General features: G+C 58.1%; 1 protein-coding gene across 5 annotated transcripts; it reads left to right on the plus strand.

Moving 5' to 3' along the window:
* The first annotated feature begins 1,808 nt into the window (after positions 1–1,808).
* Positions 1,809–10,016, plus strand: LOC114883606 (ficolin-1). 5 transcript variants are annotated; one of them, XM_029201438.1, is made up of 9 exons: positions 1,809–1,917; positions 3,264–3,377; positions 4,861–4,914; positions 5,385–5,420; positions 6,196–6,228; positions 6,667–6,794; positions 7,301–7,430; positions 8,309–8,443; positions 9,539–10,016. In XM_029201438.1, exons 1-9 carry the CDS (start codon positions 1,815–1,817, stop codon positions 9,784–9,786), a joined length of 981 nt encoding a protein of 326 aa, XP_029057271.1. In that variant the 5' UTR covers positions 1,809–1,814; the 3' UTR covers positions 9,787–10,016. The 5 variants fall into 5 exon arrangements, with proteins under 5 accessions (XP_029057271.1, XP_029057269.1, XP_029057270.1 ...); XM_029201437.1 differs by having other exon boundaries at positions 1,815–1,917; positions 4,861–4,923; XM_029201439.1 differs by having other exon boundaries at positions 1,815–1,917; positions 4,861–4,923; positions 9,620–10,016.
* Positions 10,017–11,035: the final 1,019 nt, after the last annotated feature.

Consider the following 11,035-nt stretch of genomic DNA (forward strand, 5'->3'; position numbering starts at 1 on the left):
CCTTATTAGAATTTCAGGAGTTGAGATTTTTTTTCCTGGGACACCTAGATGTCTCAAAACCAGTTTGCAGTCCACATTAGGTCTGCCTATTGATGATTCATCCTTATTTCTAGGAAGAAATGCCTCTGGATCCCACCCCAAATCCACTCCTTTGACAGAACAGAGACCCCAAACTTTGACCTTCAATGCTGCAAAATTGTCGAGGTAACTGACCAGCTTCTCAGCTATCTTTGGGGGATTGGCAAAAAGAGACCCCACCTGCTGGTTTCCCCTCTCCAGATCTCTGTTGCTCTCAAGAACATAGCAAAGTAATCCATTCCTACGTGGTTCACTTGACTATGCCTTCAGGTAAATCTCTTTTTTAATGTTTTGTCTGTTTGTCTTTATGAGGATAGATGGCCCCAGATACCTAACCTGCCACTGTCAGAAGTCAAATGACCTTGACTGATCCCGCTTTAAGATATCTGAACTTGACAGAGTCCTGCATTCTTTTGTATTCTTAGGCCCACATACTCTTAGGAACATTAAAGTGACACCTGATTGTGCTGTCAACATCTCACCTGCATTCGTTCTATTGGCAATGTGAAAAAGAGGAAGCACCCTGGGATTGGGGTGGGGGGTTGTCACTGGCAGATGGGGTTGAAGGACGAAGACTGGCTGCCTCTCTCCCTGTCCTGACTAAGGCCAGGTGAACAGCCCTGAACGGGCCCCTCTCCAACAGATGAAATCCAGGCCCATACTGGGGACAGGCTGCCCCGTCCAGGAGCTCAGGGAGGCTGAGCGGTGCCTGAGGCAATGCAACGCCTGAAGCAACGCAACCTCTTTGTTCCCTCCATCTCCATGGGCTGGAGCCACCGCACAAAAATTTTCAAAGTCTAGTGTCATTCCAGTGCCCATAGAGGTGGCTACTAAACCTCTGGTCAGGCCATCCCCGGCTTCTTTCCTAGTTGGACAGTGGGTGTGGTTGGGACACCAGCCCACGAGCACTGGCCCAGAAAAATATCAAACCACAGAAGAGTTTCACCCTCAGCTCCTCCCTCTTGTCCTCTTCCTACTCTCCTTAGTGACATTCTACACACCAGCAGAAGCCCTTTACAGAATGCCCACCACATGTCCTGGTTAAGGGCGATCATAGTACAAGATGTGGAGGATGGCCTCTGGGATTAGGAGGGAGATAAGACATAGCCTCGCCTTCTGGTGTAATGACCAGACCCAGTGGTCCTTGGAGCATTAGACAGACTCGAGGTAACGTCAGGCTCTTACTGTGTGACTTCAGTTTCTCCGTCTGTGAAATTTAGATTATAGTGTCTTCCGAATGGGGCTGGCATAAGTAGTATCTGGCACATAAGAAGTGCTCGGAATTTTTTTCTCTTCTGCTGTGTTAAGTGCTCAAGGACTGCCTCAGTCATTAGAATATTCCGGAAGTCAGGCGAGGGAAGGAGCATCTCTAGCCAACTCCTCCTTTTACCCCAGTCAAGGTCTCAGAGCGTTATTTGGGTGTAGCTGGGTAATGAGGAGGGGGTCTGGGGGACTGGGCTTTCCTTAAGCCACAAAGAAGGCAGACCCTTTCCAACAGAGGGGTCCTGGGAGCTCTCTCGACTGGGAATGGAGTATCCTGCCAGGGGAAGTGAGCCTGATTCAGCGGGCAGCATGGTGGGGCCCAGCAGGAAGGAAACACCCTTTGCCATCACTGGTACCTCCTGTTGGTGTAACCAAAGAGGCTACAGGAAGTGGGTGTCCCCGTGGGAGCTGAGAAACCACAGGCCCAGGCAAGGGCTGGCTTCCCCTGCTCACAAGGTCAGAGACCAGAGGACATGGAGCTGAGTGGAGTGGCCGTGGCCCTGGGGCCCACCGGCCAGCTCCTTTTACTCCTGTGCTTCAGGACCCTGGCCGCCCAGACTGCAGACACCTGTCCAGGTGAGATGGACCTGAATTTCCAGTCCCTGAGAGCTGGTAACTACCCACTCATTGACCACAAATAGTATCTAGGGTTAAACCCTCCGTATGCATCTTCTTCTGAAGGCTCAACAGCCCCACTTCATCTGCGACTAGGACAGCACAGGCCCGAGGTCACACAGGTCGGGGGGGGGGAGCGAGCAGGAGTTTAATCCCAGATCTGTCCAACTCTCAAGCCCGTGATTCGCCCCACGAACTTCCCAGCCAGGTCTCGACGCTGCCACCGAGGAGAAGGACCATGCCCATCACTTTCTCCGTCTTCTCCTGGACTTTTCAGAAAGATGTTGGAAGATGTTCTAATCCAAGGGCTCCCACGTTTACTTGGGGTTTGTTAGTGCAGATTTCTGGCTTTTACCCCAGAGAGTGCGATTCAGCAGATTTGGGTCTAAGAGGGGGTTGTGGTCTCCCTCCCGATCCCACGCAGATGGAGGGGGCCCACAACTGGCAAGAGGCTGCCCCTGAGGACACACCAGCCTCCCCCTGAGTGGAGGACGTATTTATGGGGGCAGCCTTATGAGAGAGTCCCAGCTGGAGACAGACCCCAAAACGACAGTTGCCTGTGTCTCCAGTGAGAGCACGACTGATTCCTACATCCTCTAAGTTGTCTCTCGTGATGATATTTCAGTTTTGAAATCAACAAAATTAATTATTTTTTTCTGAGAAGGAAATGAATCTCTGGTTCCAGTTCTACTGGAGTTTGCTCTGTGTCCTTGGATCAAATGTGTCCCCTATCCAGGGGACCTACACAGACCCCTTCCAGTTCAGGAATTCTATGGTCAAAAGTCCAAGGTCTGGGGGTGAAAATGTTACTTTGACCCAGATTCCCCAAGGCTTTTAAATATTTATTGTTGTTATTTAGTGAAAGTACCCACTATTTATGAGGTTCTTTTAAAATGCCATGAATTATACTAAGAAGTTTAAATTCTGCATTATCTAATCTAATCCTCCCCGCAGCCCTATTCCTGTCTCCACTTGGGCGCCGAAGGGACAGAGCTCAGAGGGATTGAGTGACTTGCCCAAGGAAACACAGCACTGAGGCTGGGGGGAGGCTGGCTCAGGCAGGGTGGACCACAAGGCCAGGGCTCTGCCCTGCATCACCTCCACACCTGACCAGTGCCCACCAGAGGCGGGAAACTCACTGCCAGGCTGACCCTTCATCTGAGACGGGTGACTCTGGCCACAGCCAAGGGCCCAGGTCGAGGTCGCCGCGTGGCAGATCCCCGTGGCTCAGGTGGCCTGTCGCGGGCTCTGCAGGGCTCTCAGGCCCAGGACGAGCGCCCTGACTGGCGCTCTGTGTCTCTCTGCAGAGGTGAAGCTGGTGGGTCTGGAGGGCTCCGACAAGCTCTCCATCCTCCGAGGCTGCCCGGGGCTGCCAGGACCCACAGGGCCCAAAGGAGAGGCAGGCGCCAGTGGACAGAAGGGTACGTGCTCTGGCTTGGGCGTGGGGATCACTGAGCACCGGCTCTTCTCAAATTAGACTCCGGGTGTGCACTGCCCCCTGCAGGTCTCAGGTCGGGAGCTTGGGTCACGACCCTGCTCAGAGCTGGCATCAGGAGAGACACCTAAGGCCCACCGGGATCTGTCATTCCCTGAGGAGGGGGCTGGTCGCAGCTAGTCTATGAGCTCACATCGGGGTCCACTTCCATAGAACACCCGCTTCCCGGTCCTCGATCCAGCCCTGGCTTTACGTGGCCGTGGGCCAGATTCCAAGCCACGCGTACCTCGATATTCTCACCTGAAAACTGCGGCCCCAGCGTTTTCTGTCTGTACTGCAAATGAGAAAACTGGGGCTCAGAGCAGTGAGCCATCAGCAGGGAGGGTGGGGCTGGACCTCAATGCAGTAGGAAGGCCCCCGAGCGCTCCACAGCTCTCCCGTCGACGTGGTGGCCCCCTTGTGGGGTTTCGGGCCCCGAGCCTGGTATGATGGGCAGGTGTGCACGCAGCTCAAGGGGTGAGTGCCCTGGGCCTGCGTGTGAGTGGACGCTCCAAGGGCTCCGGACACAGGGCCAGCTCGGAGGTCCCCAGCCTCTCACGTCCTGGGAGGTATCCAGCTCAGGGGCCGTGGGCACCCAGGGCAGCTCCTGGGGATGGGAGGGCTGCGTGTGCTCACCACGATGGGCTCCAGGCTGGGAGTCCTGCCGGGGGGACACTGGGAGGAGGGGCCAGACTGGGGCGGCTGCCCACCAGTGGGTGTGGTTGGTCCGCCCCAAGCCGAGCCGGTGCCCCCTCGGCCCCACACCCACACACCCACACTCCCCGGGGAGGGCAGCCTGCCGGCAGGCGCTCCTGCTGCCTTGGCTGAGCCTGGGGCCGCCTCTCCTGACTCTCCCATCAGTGCTCAGGAGGAGGGGCAGGGCCCTGGGTGGTCCTAGCCCCCTGCTCACATCAATAATGCAGACCTGGGAGGCCTCGTGGCTCCCGACCCCTCCTCTCTGGAGGTGGAGAGAGAACCACCCCAGAGGGATGCATAATTGCTCCCGACCGCCCCTGCGTCCAGGGCTGAGCACAGGGCAGGGCCCCTCCTCCCTCCCAGAGCCAAGGGGCCGGAGGGTCCTGTGTGACAGGGTCTCTGAGGACGTGCTCTTGGTCCCAGGCCCCCAAGTAGCCAGGGGGGCTCCTTGACGGTGGCCTGGACCTGGGCTGATGCACTGAGGTGGTCGGGAGCCAGATTGCCGGTGGTTCCCTGGGGCCCGAGCTTGGCGCAGCGGCCGGTCGGCACCGGGTGGCTGTGAGTGCTTTGTCCCCGCCGTCTGCTGTCACCCTCGGGCTGAGTCCCAGGGCACTGATCCTGAGGATACCGCAGCTGGGATGGGAGGGTCAGGACTGTATTCCTTAGGGCGGAGATGCTCAAGTAGAATTCTTCAGGTTGCCTTTTCCTCAATGATGTATCTTTGGAATTTACAGGAGAGCGAGGTTCTCCCGGAGTTCCTGGGAAGGCAGGGCCGGCCGGGCCCAAAGGTACCAAAGGTGATGAAGAGCTAGGACCCCTGAGCAGGACCCCGGGGCCTGTCTACAGAGACATGAGTGATGGAGACAGACAGAGAGCGAGAGGGAGGAGGTGGAGAGAGAGATGGGAGAGACAGAGAGAGGGAGGGGGGCCAAGTGAGAGAGGCACCTGTCCTATTTCCTGTTTCCAAAGAGCTTCAAAACAGCCTGTGAACTGGGTCCCGGGTCCGGGGCCCCAGGTCCAGGGCAGCCTCTCATAACCCAGCGAAGAATGCAGGCCTCTGAGTCCCCCCGCAACTCCCCCGGCTGAGACCCAGGCATTGGAGAGGTGTGGGCCGCGGAGCATGCGTGTGTGGTGCCCAGAGCCTCAACCCCATCCCCCACGCCCCAGCTCCCGAAGAACTGAGCACTTGGGTGGTTTCCAGAGCGGAGGGTCGACGTCCACTGACCAGACGTCCTGTGCATCTCCTGTCTCTCCCCAGGAGACCGAGGGGAAAAGGGCGCGGGCGGAGAGAAAGGTGAGCCCCTCCGCCTCCCTGGGGTCACTGTGCAGGCTTTGCATGGGGCTGGGGGGTCCCAGAGGCCTCGGTCACGGCCAGCACCACCTGGGGGAGGATCTCAGACCACACCCCTGGCCCTGTCCCTGCAGCCCATGGGTGCGGGAGGAGGGGCCTCTGAGCCCGGCGTGCTTTGTCAGCGGCCGGTGAGCGCTCAAAGCCCAGAGGCTCCAGAGTTGGACCCAGGTGACTGGCAATACCGCTTTACTACATGATTTTGGACATTTTGCTTATAATGCTCTGATTTATGCTCATTTATTTAAAAATTTGTAAAAGCAAGAAAAGGCAAAACGCCAAGACACAGTCACATGCTCTGGCTACAAATACAAAGTGCAAGGTTGGGGCCCAGACGCACATCCCAAATGCTCCCCAGTACTTTCCACAAACAGAGCTGTGCTGGAGACACGGGCGGTGGAAAGCGATAGGCCTGGGGGCGCTGAATCTCCACCGCCGTGAGCCGTGAAGCCCAGGCGAGGTGGCCGGCACATCGGTCCAGCCAGCGCCCCGCAGGACGGTGCTGGCCGCCAGCCCCCAGGCAGGCCGGATGCAGTGGGGGCCAGGCAAGCCCAGTGATGCTGAGTCTAGGAGCTGATCCGCAGGGCTGGAGGCTGAGAGCTCTGCAAAGAGCTGGAGAATGGTTTCCTTTCTCCACGCCGTGTTCACGGAGCAACAGGGCTGAGGGGCGGGGGCGCTGTTTCCAGACGTGTGACGTGCATGTCCTCTCTCCCCACAACAGGAGAGCCGGGGCAGCTTCATTCCTGTGCCACAGGTGACTGCGAACACGCCGACCCCCGGACCTCCACCTGGACCTGCTCCTGCTGGGGGCGGGGGAGGGGGGGTCGACCAGAAGGCCAGCTGCACAGACTCAGGTTCCATCTTCCAAAGACAAAGCCCTCTCTGAGCATATCTTACTCCCCACCTACCCAAGTGATAGGCAGCCATTGCCTGGATAACTCGAGTATATTCCTGGAGGAGGCCAGGTTCCCAGGAGACTAGGCGGGGGCGGCCCTGGGAGGTGGGGATGGCCAGGTCGACGGGGCCTGGCCGTCACAGCCGGGTGGCCTTGGGGGCTGCGTCTCTGTCCCAGGACTCAGGGCCCACCTCCCCCAGGCAGGTGTCCCTGCCTCTCCCTCCTCCCCCCTCCCCCTCCCCCCTGCCCCGCCCAGAGCTCCTGTCCTGGCGTCCATTCCCCGGCTTCCCTTCCCAGGACCTCGGACCTGTAAGGAGCTGCTCACCAGGGGGCACTTTCTGAGCGGCTGGCACACCATCTACCTGCCCGACTGCCGGCCCCTGACCGTGCTGTGTGACATGGACGTGGACGGCGGGGGGTGGACCGTGAGTGGGGGGAATACAGTGATGGCCGTGGGGTTCACCCAGTGATGGCCGTGGGGTTCCTGGGCAGGGGTGGGCGTGCCTGGGAGCCTCACCTGCCGCAGATCACTGTTTAGTGGCCTTTGTGAGACCGTCCACTCTTTCCAGGCTGAGGATGACCCCGTCCTTTCACTGAGGTCGGGAGAATCAGAAATGTCGGGGGAGGGGGGTGTGGACCCACATGGGAAGGAGTCCCATGGCTCAGGGCTGTGGGCTCAGGCCCGGAGGTGCCCACTCCTCTCCAGCCGTGTGGCGTTGGGCTTGTCGCCTGCCCTCTCTGAGCCTCGGTTTCCTCCTTGGTCCCATGTGGGTGTCCCTGACTGCCCCTGGGCTCTTGGATGAGACCCCCGTTCTGGTCCTCAGCCTGTGATACCTGTGAACTACCAGCGCTGTTCCCGTGTGTGGCCGGGGTGCTCTGTGGGGGGACGGCAGTGGGGCCCCGTCTCCCCAGCCCTCCCCATGGTGTGCAGGTTTTCCAGCGAAGGAGCGACGGCTCTGTGGACTTCTACCGGGACTGGGCCGCGTACAAGCAGGGCTTCGGCAGTCAGCTGGGAGAGTTTTGGCTGGGGAATGACAACATCCACGCCCTGACCGCCCAGGGTAGGGCCACGGCCGGGGGCTCTGTGGTGGGGTGCCTGAAATGCACATGCCCCTGACCTTAGCCCTGGGCCATGTGGACCAGAGGACCCCGCTCCTCCTGGCCCCCGGGGTGGTCACGTGTGACGGCAGGAGGGGTTATTACTCTGAGAACCTAGGACATGTATTCTCTTACACTCTCTGAGTGTTCAAATTGGAGGAGGTGGATTATTGGAGTGAAGACGACTTCCGGTCTCGGGACCGATCGTATCTAGAACCCGAGAGTCGGAAGTGAGGGGGAGGCCATCTGGATCGGGGTGGCCCTTCTCCCACTTCCAACGGTTGGTCCTTCCTTGAAACTGGGATCTTAGGCCCACAGAGCCCCTCCCTTGCCTCTCCCGCTCAGTGCATGTGGCGGTCCCCACGCAGGCCCCCTCACCCCACTTCTCCGTTCCACAGAATCAGCTTCACAGCTGGTCCTGAGTTCAACGGCAAACCGGTAAATCCTTTCTTAATTCTTCCACTCCCTCATGGCAACCTTGACGGTGTCCACTCATGTGCCCTGAAATCCTTGCAGAAGGAACTACACATACAAAGGTTTCCTGCCGTGGCATTCACAGCTATTTGCAGGAGAATTTAGGGTTTCACACTAGAGCGAGGCTTCATTCCATCCCAGGTACACTGACTGTGGAAATTCAGGCATGGCTGATGGAACAGCAGGGGAGCTATTTGAAAACAGGGAGGCATCCCTGATGTCCTCCCACCAGCCCAGCCTCTCACACCTTCCCGGTGAATTGTCCCCGATGCCAAGTTCAGACGTCCCCTAAAGCCCACATTCCCACCCCCCGTGCCTGGAGGCAGAGGGTCCCTTCTGCTGGGACCTGAGCACCCACCTCCGACAGGAAGCAGCGAGCTGCGGGTAGACCTCATGGACTTTGAGGGCAACCATCAATTTGCCAAGTACCAGTCATTCAAGATGGCGGCTGAGGCAGAGAAGTACAAGCTGGTCCTGGGAGCCTTTGTTGGGGGCAGTGCAGGTGAGAGTCCGCGCGGGGCACAGCCGTGGCCTGGGCTTCAGCGCGGGGTTTGGGGAAGCAGAGAGGACCTGCTTAGCGTCCTGGCTCTGTCTCCCGTGAGTGATCCTGGGCTGGGGCTCCGCTCCCTGGGTCCAGGTTCTCTGTCTTTGAATGCAGACACGAAGGTACCTGAGTCTCTTTGTAGCATGGGGACAAGTGACGCCATCAGTTACCGCTCCCAAGGCTGTGTCTGCAGAGCAGTGAGCTGTTCTGAGTGGGGCTTGAGGTCACTGACCCCTTTCCCTGCTAACACCTGGAAGAGTACGGTCATTTCACATCAGCCCTTAGAGCCATATTCCCAAACTGGGCTCCACGGAACACAAACCCTGTGGGATGTTCTTTGCCAAAAAGACACCCCGGTCACAGGATGTGGGGAGGTATCTCTTATGGCACATCCTCTTGAGAATTACCAGTGTGCACTCTTTCAGGAAAGGTGCTAGGAGCCTGTCTGCTTGTGTTGAACCAGAGCTGCAGAGAGCAAGGTCCTCCTGGGGCGTGGTGGGGGGGAGTATTGCTAATGGGAGCCTTCAAGCACCCCTTTGACACACGTGCCTCCTCTGAGCCTCCAGGGAAGGAGAAGGGCAGGGATCCTCCTCTCCATGCTGCAGGTGGTACAGCTGAGGGTCTGGCAGGGGTGAGAAGGGGAGTGGGGTGCTACAGGAACTGGGGTGAGTTGCACACCCAGGGCTGAAAATGGAGCAGGGGGCCCCGGGATGAGGCTGTGCTGTCCCTCTGGGATGTCCGCGCAACCCAGGGAGTGGGTATGAAGCCCAGAAAAGCGATGCAGGCTCGGGAAGGGAGGGCACCTCAGGGGAGAGGACAGCGCGGGTCCTGGTGGTCTTGGGGGAGCCGGGAGGAAACAGGTGAGGCTGGAGGAGGGAGGCATGCGCCCTGGGGCAGAGCTCCTGGACCAGGTGGCTCCATCTGCCCCAGGGTGAGGCAGGATCTTGACGCCCTGGGGGTCAGCTCACACGTCTCTAGAGGGAGGTGGCGATGGGCAGGCGGCAGGGCAGGCTCCCTCTAGCCCGAGCAATACCCACACTCCCTCCTGAGCAGGTGATTCCCTGACGCCCCACAAGGACCAGTTCTTCTCCACCAAAGACCAAGACAATGACCAGAGTTCCTCTAACTGTGCAGTGCAGTACCAGGGGGCCTGGTGGTACAAGAGTTGTCACTCATCCAACCTGAATGGCCGCTACCTCGGGGGGCCGCACACGAGCTATGCCAATGGTGTCAACTGGAGGTCGTGGAGAGGGTACAACTACAGCTACAAGGCAACCACGATGAAGGTGCGGCTCACCTAGGTGGGCGGGCCCACAGCCCGACCCCACGCCTCCCTGGGCCCCCTGCCTGCGGCCTCCCAAAACCCCACTCAGTCCCCAGCGAAGGCCAGCACACATGCTCCCCCGCCGCCCCTTTGCTGAACAAGACCTGCTTGCCCAGCCCCTTCTCTCTCATCAAAGGGTCCGAACCCTCGTGCCCCACAGCCTCACCAGAAGAAGGATCACGTTTTAAAACTGTTTGCTTTCTGGCAGATATCCTCCCAGTTTTCATTTGCGTCTTCGAACATCAGCTGTTTTGAGTATTTTTCCCAGAGCCCATCCACAGCAGGGGCTGTGGTCGAGTCAGGGAGAGTTAGGGAGCCCATTTAGCAGATGCAACCACTGATGTTCCTAGAGGGCAAGTGGCTGTTCCACAGAGCATCAGCCCCCAGCCTTAAGCTCCCACTTAATTTCATCGACGGGTTGGGGGGGATGTCCCCTCCCTCACCCAAAGTCACCTGCTTCTTCCTGATATTGGTCACAGCATCTTCATTCATCTTTAAACAGGTCACTCTGAGACTAGAAAACTCTCATTAAAAAGGGGGGGAAGGAGTTAAATAGGGACCTTTCCGCTTTCAATCAATGCTCTGGGCCAGCTTCCCTGGAAAGCAGCTGAAACACCAAACACAGATCCACAGGGAGGGCTGCGTCCACCCAGTGGAGCAAGGGCAGCTGGCTGTCCACATACCATACAAAACCCCGAGGGGCCCGGCCTCACGCCGCACAGTCCTTGGCTTCAGGGCGATTGTAGACCTCGGTGTGCAAAGCCGAACAGCCTGACGGGAGATGGTAAAGGAGAGTTTTCTCAGTCTCTCGGGCCGGGGAGAGGTTTCTTAACTGGGACCTCAGAAACACCAGGCATAAAGGAAAAGATTGATGGATTCAACCCCATCAAATCAAAAGCTCCTGTTTATCAAAGGACACTGTAGGAAATAAAAGGGGAGTCACAGAGGGATAGAATCCCTTGGTCACACGTAGGTTATTAGTTTTCTACTGCTGTCTCTACTCATTAACAACAATTTAGTGGCTTAAGAACAAAGGAAGTTCTGCTGGTTAGAAGTCCGACGTGGGTATGACTGGGCTAGAAGCAAGTTGTCAGCAGCGCTGGTTCCTTCTGGAGGCTCCAGGGGAAGGTCTGTTTTCTGACCTTTTCCAGCTTCTGGAGGTCCCTGGCATTCCTTGGTTCATGGCCCCTTCTCCATCTTCAAAGTAGCGACAGCGCATCACTCCG

This window comes from Monodon monoceros, unplaced genomic scaffold (genome assembly GCF_005190385.1).
Source record: "Monodon monoceros isolate NGI ecotype Baffin Bay Population unplaced genomic scaffold, NGI_Narwhal_1 Super_Scaffold_5, whole genome shotgun sequence".
Classification (NCBI taxonomy): Eukaryota; Metazoa; Chordata; class Mammalia; order Artiodactyla; family Monodontidae; genus Monodon; species Monodon monoceros.

What these genes read in the sequence shown, in the direction of transcription:
- LOC114883606 (XM_029201435.1), top strand. Translation starts at nt 1,815, where the DNA reads ATGGAGCTGAGTGGAGTGGCCGTGGCCCTGGGGCCCACCGGCCAGCTC. An exon ending in GACTGCAGACACCTGTCCAG is followed by an intron (nt 1,918 to 3,263) that starts GTGAGATGGACC and finishes GTCTCTCTGCAG; the next exon opens with AGGTGAAGCTGGTGGGTCTG. An exon ending in GCTTCATTCCTGTGCCACAG is followed by an intron (nt 6,229 to 6,666) that starts GTGACTGCGAAC and finishes TTCCCTTCCCAG; the next exon opens with GACCTCGGACCTGTAAGGAG.